This window comes from Chlamydotis macqueenii, chromosome 29 (assembly GCF_036417535.1).
Source record: "Chlamydotis macqueenii isolate bChlMac1 chromosome 29, bChlMac1.mat, whole genome shotgun sequence".
Taxonomy (NCBI): domain Eukaryota; kingdom Metazoa; phylum Chordata; class Aves; order Otidiformes; family Otididae; genus Chlamydotis; species Chlamydotis macqueenii.
This window is the reverse complement of record NC_141584.1, coordinates 2343376-2352456: the sequence shown is the minus strand read 5'-3', so window position 1 is coordinate 2352456 and position 9081 is coordinate 2343376. Positions and strand designations below refer to the sequence as shown.

Sequence of the window (9081 nt, the reverse complement as noted above, 5' to 3'; positions counted from 1 at the left end):
GCGGCGGAGGGGACAGAAAGGCTGAAACCGGCCGTTGCGGGGCGCGGGGGGCAGTTCGGGCCCCCCCCGGCCCCCCGTACGGGTGTCCCCCGGCGTCCCGCGGTGCCCCACAGTGTCCCACGGGGCCCCACCGCGTCCTCTGGCGTCCCCCCGGGGTCCCACAGCGCCTACGGGGTCTCACCGTGCCCGCTGGTGCCACGGAGCATCCCCCTCTGGGGTCCCAGAGTGTCCCCAAACGCCCCACAATGTCCCACGCTGTCCCACTAGTGTCCCGCTGTGTCCTTTGGCATTCCACCGGGTCCCACGGGGCCCACGGGCATCACGCAGCGTCCCCTGGCACCCCGCGGGATCCCAGCTTGTCCCACGGCATCCCCCAGCACCACCCAGGGTCCCACCGTGCTCACTGGTGTCACGCAGCAACCCCCGCGGGGTCTCAACGTGTCCTCAAATGTCCCACTCGTGTCCCACGGTGTCCCTTGGTATCCCACGGGGTCTCACTATCCCCCCTGGGGTCCCTCAGCGTCCCACGGGGTCCCTCAGCGTCCCGCAGAGTTCCACCGTGCCCACTGGCGTCACACAGCATCCCTCCCACGAGGTCCCAGTGTGTCCCCAACTGCCCCACAGTGCCCCACGCTGCCCCACTAGTGTCCTGCGGTGTCCCTTGGTATCTCACAGGGTCCCATCGCGCCCACTGGTGTCACGCAGCATCCCCCCGTGGGGTCCCAAGTTGTCCCCCAATGCCCTGCGCTGTCCCACTGGTGTCCCGCGGGGTCCCCAGGGCAGCGCGCCGTGGGGCTGAGCCCCCCCCGACCTCCCCCTCCCGGCCCGCAGGGGCCCCCACGCCGCGCAGCCCGAGGCGCGGCCGGTGCGGGCCGGGGAAGGCCGGGGGCAGCCCCGCGGGGCGGGAGCGGGAGCGGGAAGGGCCGGAGCCGCCCCGTCGGGGCCGCCGCGATTGCGGCGCCGCGGGCAGCACGGGCCCGGCCCCGCGGGAACCGGGGCCGCCGGAGGCTGCGGGGGTCCCGGGGGGGGACGCGGACGGGGGAAGCCCCGTCGGGACCCCGAGGGGGCGCGGCGGGGCCACCCCGGCTGATTTCCCGGTGCGGCGGGGGGCACACACACACACACACAGAGCCCCCGGGGCGCGGGGGTCCCGGTCCCGCCCGTGCCGCCGCCGTGCCCCCCCCGGGGCGCGGGGCCCGGAACTGCCCCGGGTTTTCCTGCCCATCCCGTCCCGTCCCGTCCCGGCGCGGTGCGGCGCGGGGCCGGGCGCGGCGGGGTGCAGCCCGGGGACCCCGGCCCGGTATCGGTTCTGCTTTCGGGGGAGGCGGCGATTTCGCAGTAACGGGGGGCGGGTGCCACCTGCCCCGGGGATTCCCCACCTGCCCGCGCCCCATAAGAGCCCGGTGGCGGCGCCGGTGGCCGCACCGACCGGCCATGGCCCCGCTCCTCCGCCTCTGCCTCCTCTGCCTCCCGCTGCTGCTGCTCCCGCCCGCCGCCCCCGCGCCGGCCCCCGCGCCCCGCACCGACTGGGCGGCCTGCGGGAGCCTCTCCCGGGAGCTGTCGCGGCTGCTGGCGACCCTCAAGGAACCGCACCCGGTCCTGGTGAGCGCGGGGGGCTCCGGAGGGGGACACCGGGCGGCCCGGCGGCAGCCGTGCCCCGAGGGTGCGGGGGGCCGTGCGGGGACCCCGCTGACCCCCCCGCTCCCGCCCCCAGGAGCAGACGCAGCTGATCGAGGCAGACCCCGAAAACTGGCCCCCCCGCATCCGCTGCAGCGACGCCTGCGACCCCTCCACGCTGGACACCAACAACACGGTACCGGGGGGGCGGGGGGAGCCTGGGGGTGCTTTGCGGGGTGTGTGGGGGGGGTCCTGGGGGTCCCAGGGATGCTGAGGTGGTCTCAGGGGTACCTGGGTGTCCCGGGAACGTGCCTGGGGGGGCCGCGGGTAGCCAGGGTGCTGGGGGATGTGGCTGGGGGGCTCAAGGATGCTGAGGGATGTGCCTGAGGGTCCCAGGGGTGCCTGGGGGGTCCCAGAGTGCTGGGGGTCCCAGGGGTGCTGAGGGATGCCCCCAGGAGTCCCAAGGGTGCTGGGGGTCCCAGGGGTGCTGAGGGATGCCCCCAGGGGTCCCAAGGGTGCTGGGGGTCCCAGAGGTCCCAGGGATGCTGAGGGATGTGCCCGGGGGTCCCAGGACGCCGGGGTGCGGGTGGGGGTCCCTGGCTCACGCCGCGCTCCCCGCAGCGCTGCCTGTGGCGCATCCTGCAAGGGCTGCAGCGCTACCGGGACCTGCTGGGCTCCGAAATCTTCACCGCCCGCCGCCTGCTGCCGCTGGAGGCCACGCTGGACCGGCTGCTGGGCCTCGTCCAGGTGAGGGGCCGGGGGCCGGGCAGCACGGGCCCCCCAACCCCGCTCTCCCCGCAGCACGAGCACGGCCGCGCCCCCCGGCACCCCACGGCCCCCAGCGACACCTGGACCCACGCGTTGCTGCGGCGCCTGGCGCTCCAGCGGCTCCAGTCCTTCGCCGCCGTCATGAGCCGCGTCTTCACGCACAGCGCCAGGCCCCGCTGAGGCGGGCTCGGCCGCGGACCCCCACTATTTATTCCCCTCTGCCCGAGGGGCTATTTATGTGCCACGCTCCCTATTTATCGCGGGTATTTATGGGTTTCTAATAAAGCTCCGAAGGAGACGAGCGGCTCCCCGCGGACGGCGCGACGCGGCTCTGCCTGCCGCCAGCTGTGGTGGGAACGGGTTTATTTACAGGGGGTCCGGGGGTGGGGGGGGGTCACTGGAAGTCGGTGGAGTCGATGTGGAGCGAGGGGAAGTCGGCGGTGGCGAACAGCGAGCTGACGGCGGGCACGGCTGCATCCTCGGGCTGCGGCAGGAAGGGGTCGCGGGGGTCCAGGAGCGCGGAGCCGCCTGCGGGACGGGGAGAGGTCAGCGCCAAGGGGACACCCTCGTCCCCCCGCCCCACCCCGGCACTCACCTGCCAGTGCGGGGCCCGGCCCCTCCAGCGCCCCGTCCACGGCCTCCAGCACGTCGGGCATCAGCTCCGACGCCTCCAGCGTCTCCAGCATCCCCGAGCCCGGCTCCAGCCCCTCCGCCAGCACCTGCAGCAGCTCCTGCACCTCCGGGCTCCCGGGCAGCGGCTCCAGGTCCCTCAGCTCGGGCGGCAGCGTCCCCAGCTCCTCGGGGAGCGGCAGCGTCCCCAGCTCCTCGGGGACCCGCAGCGGCTCCACGGCCCCCAGCGCCGGCATCCCCGGGTCCCCGGCCACCAGCTGCAGCGTCCCCAGCGCCGTCGGCAGCACCTGCAGCGTCCCCAACCCCCCTGGTCCCACCGCCAGCGTCCCCTGGCCCTCGGGGACCAGCTGCAGCACCAGCTGCGGCTCCGCGGCCCCAGGTCCCCCTTGCTGCGTCCCCTGCTCTGCGGGTCCCACCGGCTGCAGCACCCCCAGCCCCCCGGGCAGCACCTGCAGCGTCCCCAAACCCCCTGGTCCCATGGGCAGCGTCCCCTGGCCCTCGGGGACCAGCTGCAGCACCAGCTGCGGCTCCAGGTCCCCAATCCCTGGCTGCAGCGTTCCCGAACCCACGGGCTGCAGCGTCCCGGGGCTCGGGGCCATCACCTGCAGCACTCCCGCGCCCGAGGGCTGCAGTGTCCCGGAGCTCGTGGCCACCACCTGCGACGTCCCCAAACCCACGGGCTGCAGTGTCCCAGGGCTCGGGGCCACCACCTGCAGCGTCCCCAAACCCACGGGCTGCAGTGTCCCGGGGCTCGGGGCCACCACCTGCGACGTCCCCAAACCCACGGGCTGCAGTGTCCCGGGGCTCGGGGCCACCACCTGCGACGTCCCCAAACCCACGGGCTGCAGTGTCCCGGGGCTCGGGGCCACCACCTGCGACAGCCCGGAGCTTGTGGCCACCACCTGCAGCGTCCCAGTGGTCCCAGACGTGACCTGCAGCGTCCCCGGGGCCCTGGGCGGCAGCGTCCCGGAGCTCCCGGGCCGCAGTGCTGCCAGGCCCCCGGGCTGCTGTGTCCCCAGGCCATCGGGCCGCAGCTGCAGCGTCTCCAGGTTTTCGGTGGCAGCCACCAACTCCTCTTCCGTCTGCCACGACTCATTGGCCTGCCTGCAGGGAGAGCGGGCGGGTGGGGGTGCGTGTCGGGGTGCGGGTCGGGGTCCCCCTTCCCGCGGGGCCGCGGGGGCAGCGAGGCATCCCCCCCCGCCCCACCTGGAGGAGACGCGGATGAGGCGCCGGTTCAGGTATCTCTTCTGCTCCGTCAGGCTCCCTGCGGACGCAGAGCAGAGGTCGGCGGGGCGGCGGGCGCTCCCCCGGCACCGCGCCGCGCAGGCCGCGCTGCGCACGCCGCGCCGCACCCTCCTGCCGCTGGCTGTAGTAGGGCCCGAAGGCCTCGTCGCGGGGGGTGTCGGGGTACAGGAAGCGGAGCGGGTTCTCGGGGATGTTCTCCTCCACCAGCAGCTGGTAGTCGCGGATGATGTCCGGCAGCGCCAGGGACGCCAGCTCGGCCGCGGTGTAGGGAACCACCGCCCGGAAAGCGGGGGGCCCTGCGGGGCGGGGGGCAGCCGGAGTCAGCGCCCGGGGCCGGCCTGAGGCCGCGGTGAGGGGCTGGAGCTCGGGGGGGGGGGGTGCCCTCACCGCTCTCGGGGTGCTCCACCCAGGTGCAGGTGACCCCCCCCAGGACGCTCTCGCTGAACCGGATCAGGAACGTCCCCGTCCGCTTCCCCTTCAGCAGCTTCTTCTCCTGCTTCCGGCTCACGAAGCCCAGGATGAGCCTGGGGGAGGCACCGTCAGCCCCCGCAGCCCCCGGGCCCCCCGGCCCCCCGGCCCCGCTCCTACCCGTCCTTCCAGAGCTGCTTGAGGTGCTCCTGGAGCAGCCCCAGGATCCCGTCCAGCCAGGCCCAGAAGGAGAAGCCGGAGGCGCCGTCCTGCGGGAGACGGGGGGTGAGCGGGGACGGGGGGACAGCGGGACGGGCCCGCGGCGGGACGGGGGGCACCGCTCACCTTGGAGAACTTGGGCCAGGCCAGGGTGCTCTCCGGAGACGGCTTCGAGCCTTTGAGGGGAGAGCAGGGTGAGGGGGGCAGAACGGCCCCCGTCCCGGCCCCAGGGGGCTCGGCGGGGCAGGGGGGCTCGGGGCCAGCGCCCGGCCTTACCGAAAAGCTTCTCGGCCAGCATGAGGAGGTGCTCCCTGCTCAGGCCGCGCTCGGCCACGCTCTCGAACTGCCAGCTCAGCACCTCAGCCAGCCGCGGCCAGGGCGCCGGGGGCGGCGCGGAGAAGAACTGGAACTGCGGCTCCTGCGGGACACGGGGTGAGCGGGGCCAGGAACGGGCCAGGGACCGGGGCACGGGGACAGGGACGGGACAGGGACCACGGGACGGGGACCTGCACTGGGGATGGGACAGGGACCGGGGGACGGGGACAGGGACGGGGGAGAGGGCGCGGGGGAGGACCGGAGACAGCGAGCAGGAAGCCAGGACAGGTCACTGGGGCGCAGAGCCGAGCGGGGACGGGGACGGGACACCAGGAGCAGGGCGGGGGGAGAGGGGCGGGAGGTGGGGGGGCAGCGGGGGGCGGCGCAGGGCCGGGGGGGGGTCCCGCTCGCCTTGGGGTCACAGCTGAGCATGTTGAACCAGAGGATGGAGGCCCAAGCGCTGGGGAGCTGGTTGTTGTTGGAGATGATGACGAAGGGCAGCGTGGAGGTCTGCGGGGGGAGCGGGGGGTCAGGCTGGCAGCCCCCGGCCCCCCCGAACCCCCCCAGCCCCCAGCCCTCACCTCCAGCTCCAGCTCCAGCCCGCGGTAGGCGTACGCCAGCGTGAAGGTGATGAGGTGCAGCTCCTCCGTCACAACCAGGGGACCCTGCGCAGGGGGGGCACCGTGGGGCACCCCCGCGGCCCCCAGCCCGCCCCCCGGCCCCCAGCCCCGCACCCACCTCGCCGGCGCCTTTGCTGCCCTTGCCAGACCTGCTGTCCTTCTGCTCCTTCAGCGTCTGCGGGGCAGGGGAGAGTCAGCGCGCGGCGGGGGCCGGGGGGGGCGGGGGGGCCGGGGTCCTCGCCCCGCTCCCCTGCCCCGCCGAGGGTGCGGGGGTCCGGGCGGGGGCCCCTACGAGGTACTGGAAGTCGCAGACCAGCCCCTCCTGGGGACTGTCCCCCGCCAGCAGAGTCTTGCTGCTCGACGTCAGGATGTTGAACTTCCGAAACCTGCGGGGCGGAGAGAGGCGGGGGTGGGGGGCTGGGACCCCCGGGGGGGCCACAGCCCCGCCCGCCACCTCCGGCGTTGCCTCGGCTCTCACCCTTTTATCTTGGGGGGGTCCCTGCAAGAGACAACAGGGCGTCAGCGGGGAGCGGGGCGCCGGGACCGCGCGGCCGGGCGGGGGGGCGCAGCGCGGGGGTCCCGACCTGTCGATGTGGATCTTGGCCTCCATGTGGTGGTTGCGGTCGTGGAGGCGGACGAGCAGGCGGGCGCGGGCCGAGAACTTGCTGCCCGTGCGCAGCACCAGCGGGCGCTTGCAGGCGTTGGGCATGCTGGGCTGCTGCTCCACCACGAAGGCTCTGCGGGCGCCCGCAGCGTCAGCGCCGCCGCGGCCCCCCCCCTCCCCCGGGACCCCCCCGGACCCTCCCCGCGCCGCCCCCACCTCTGCAGCAGGTACGCCAGCAGCTCCCGCAGCCGCCGCTCCAGGAGGGGGGTCTCCGCCTTCAGCGGGTCCCTCTCGTACGTCACCTTCTGCCGCAGGTCCCCCAGCGCCCGCAGCAGCTGCAGCAGCTGGAACAGCCCCTGGCCCAGCTCCGTGAACCTGCGGGCGCCGCGGGGCTGAGCGGGGGGGCTGCCCGCGACCCCCCCCATCCCCGGCCCGCTCCCGTCCCGGCCCTACCAGGTCTCCAGCGGGCGCAGGCGGGTGTCGGCGGGCGCCCCCAGGCAGGCCCGCTGCTGCCGCTCCTGCCAGGCCGCCAGCTCCTGCAGCAGGAAGTCCCGCAGCGTCTCGCTGCGCCCCAGCAGCTGCTGCATCTGTGCCAGCACCTCCTGCGGGGACACGGGCGGCTGAGGCGGGGCGCGGGGCGGCTGGGACCCCGCACCCAGCCCCGGCCCCCCCGTCTCACCCGCCGCTGCCGGTCCAGGATCTGCAGCTTGGCCTGGAGCGCTTGGACCTGCTGGGCGTACTGGGGGTCGCTGGTCCTGTCCTCGCCTGCGGGTGGGGGGTGAGGGGGGTGTCATAGGGGGCGGCGGGGCGCAGGGCAGCACTGTCCCACGTCCCTGCCCCCCGGGGGGAGCGGATTTGGGCCTTACCCGGCAGGTAGTGCACCTTGAAGCAGAAGTCGAAGGCGTCCTGCATCTCCTCCAGGTGCCGGAAGGCGCGTTCGGCTTCCTGGGGGCCACAGGGGGGTGAGGGTCGGGCAGCCCCCCCGGGGCCCCGGGGGTCCGGGGGGCCGTTACCTGCAGGGCCGCGTGGAACTCGGCCAGGCGCCGCTCGATCTGCTGCTCCCGGTCGCTCGCTGGGGGAGCGCTGGGCGCCGGGGCGGCCCCCCCCTGCGGAGAGACGGGGTGTCGGGGGGCGGTGGCCGGCGGGGCCCCGCGGGACGGGGTGAGGGGGGCACACGCCCCAACCTACCTGCCCCGCCGCCTGCCCCCCGCGCAGGATGCGCCGCTCCTCCTGCAGCAGGTTGGCCACCACGTTGGCGAACTTCTCCGGGCACTCCTCGAACTCGGCCTGCCGAGCGGCCGGGGGGTCAGCGGGGCCCAGAGACCCCCGCCCGGCCCCCCCCCGGCCCCGTTGCCCACCTGGAGGTCGCGGCGGGCCTTGCGTAGGTTGTGCTTCAGCATGAAGTCCTCGTCGCCCAGCCCCGGGCTGCCCAGCCGCTCGCCCAGCAGCGCCAGCAAGGAGTGGAAGAGCATCCGGGCGTGGGACGACAGCGGCTCGGCCGCCTGGCGCCTGCGGCACCGCGCGCTCAGCGCCGGCCCGGCCGCCGCGGCCCCCCCGGCCCCCCGCGGCCCCCGCCCCCGGTTACCAGTTCTGGTCCTCGATCCAGGCGGCCAGGCACTGCCGCACGGCCATGGGCAGCGCGGCCCCGGCGTACAGCTGGTGGACCTGCTCCAGGTGCGCGTTGGCCAAACCCTGCACCTCCTGCCACTGCGCCATGCTGGGGGGCGGCGGGCGTCAGGGGGGCTGCCCCGGACCCCCGGCCTCGCCACGACCGGGGGATGCAGAGCCTGTGCCCCACGGGACCCCACGTACCTGCCTGCAGCACGGGGATCCCGCGGGACCCTCCTCTCCGGCTGGGGACCCTCTGCTCGGGCTGGGCCGCGGGGCAGCCCCGTCCTGGGGCGGGAGCAGGGGGTGAGCAGCTGCGGGGGCCGGGGGCGCACGCACACAGACCCCCCCCCCTTTCCCGAGGGCCCCCTGCACCCCTGAGGCCCTCCTAGGCTGGGCCCCCCTCGCACCCCCGCTGCCCATCCCCCGCCAGGGCCCCTGCACCCCAAGCGCCCCCCCTGCAGCGGTCGCGGAGGGTGGGCGCCCCAAAACGCCCCCTGCCCCGGGGGGACCCCCCGAGGGCGACCCCTGCCCGCCCCGACCGGACCGGACCCCCGTGTCCGCGCCCCCCCCGGCCCCAGCGGGGCTCCCCGCCCCCGGAGCGGCGCGCTGCGGACCGGGCCCCCGCGATCCCCGCGACCCCCCCCGCGCCCCCGAGGTACCGGACACCCCGCTCCCACCTCGGCGCCCTCGGCGGCGGCCGGGCCAGGAAGGCGCGGAGGCCACGCCCCCTCCCGGCTCTGCGCGGCGATTGGCGGAGCGCGGCGGCGAGGCCACGCCCCCCCGGCAGGGAGACCGCTGCGCCCGCGGGGTTGCCCACTTCCCCGAAATGACGTCAAGGGGGCGGGGCCAGAGCGGGGGCGGGGCCAGCGAGGGGACCGGGTGGGGAAATGGTGGCGCCCGTGCGGGACGGGCTGCGGGACGGGGACCGGCCGTGGGGCAGGGACGGGGTTGGGCCACAGGGACAGGGAGAGGCCGTGGGGCCGGGCTGCGGGACGGGGCCGGGGCTGCGGGACAGGGCCAGGCTGCGGGACGGGGCCGGGCTGC

General features: G+C 75.9%; 2 protein-coding genes across 2 annotated transcripts; one reads left to right on the top strand and one right to left on the bottom strand.

Annotated features, from left to right (window-relative positions):
- The first annotated feature begins 654 nt into the window (after positions 1-654).
- IL23A (interleukin 23 subunit alpha) lies at positions 655-2683 on the top strand. Its single transcript, XM_086768982.1, has 3 exons — positions 655-1602; positions 1715-1813; positions 2239-2683. Exons 1-3 carry the CDS (start codon positions 1435-1437, stop codon positions 2563-2565), a joined length of 594 nt encoding a protein of 197 aa, XP_086625108.1. The 5' UTR covers positions 655-1434; the 3' UTR covers positions 2566-2683.
- Positions 2684-2731: 48 nt separating this feature from the next.
- Positions 2732-8298, bottom strand: STAT2 (signal transducer and activator of transcription 2). Its single transcript, XM_086769004.1, has 23 exons — positions 8239-8298; positions 8012-8143; positions 7785-7935; positions 7615-7713; positions 7440-7532; positions 7293-7371; positions 7106-7191; positions 6880-7028; positions 6643-6801; positions 6407-6559; positions 6301-6321; positions 6115-6208; positions 5941-5997; positions 5784-5867; positions 5614-5712; positions 5164-5305; positions 5014-5063; positions 4849-4937; positions 4648-4784; positions 4368-4556; positions 4222-4279; positions 2981-4119; positions 2732-2913 (listed from the first exon to the last, which is right to left on the bottom strand). Exons 2-23 carry the CDS (start codon positions 8140-8142, stop codon positions 2780-2782), a joined length of 3393 nt encoding a protein of 1130 aa, XP_086625130.1. The 5' UTR covers position 8143; positions 8239-8298; the 3' UTR covers positions 2732-2779.
- Positions 8299-9081: the final 783 nt, after the last annotated feature.

Coding starts and splice junctions, on each gene's coding strand:
- IL23A (XM_086768982.1), top strand. CDS start 1,435: ATGGCCCCGCTCCTCCGCCTCTGCCTCCTCTGCCTCCCGCTGCTGCTG. Junction 1,603..1,714: donor AGGAACCGCACCCGGTCCTG/GTGAGCGCGGGG, acceptor TCCCGCCCCCAG/GAGCAGACGCAGCTGATCGA. Junction 1,814..2,238: donor CGCTGGACACCAACAACACG/GTACCGGGGGGG, acceptor CGCTCCCCGCAG/CGCTGCCTGTGGCGCATCCT.
- STAT2 (XM_086769004.1), bottom strand. CDS start 8,142: ATGGCGCAGTGGCAGGAGGTGCAGGGTTTGGCCAACGCGCACCTGGAG. Junction 7,714..7,784: donor AGGCCCGCCGCGACCTCCAG/GTGGGCAACGGG, acceptor GCCGCTCGGCAG/GCCGAGTTCGAGGAGTGCCC. Junction 5,998..6,114: donor TCTGCGACTTCCAGTACCTC/GTAGGGGCCCCC, acceptor CCTGCCCCGCAG/ACGCTGAAGGAGCAGAAGGA.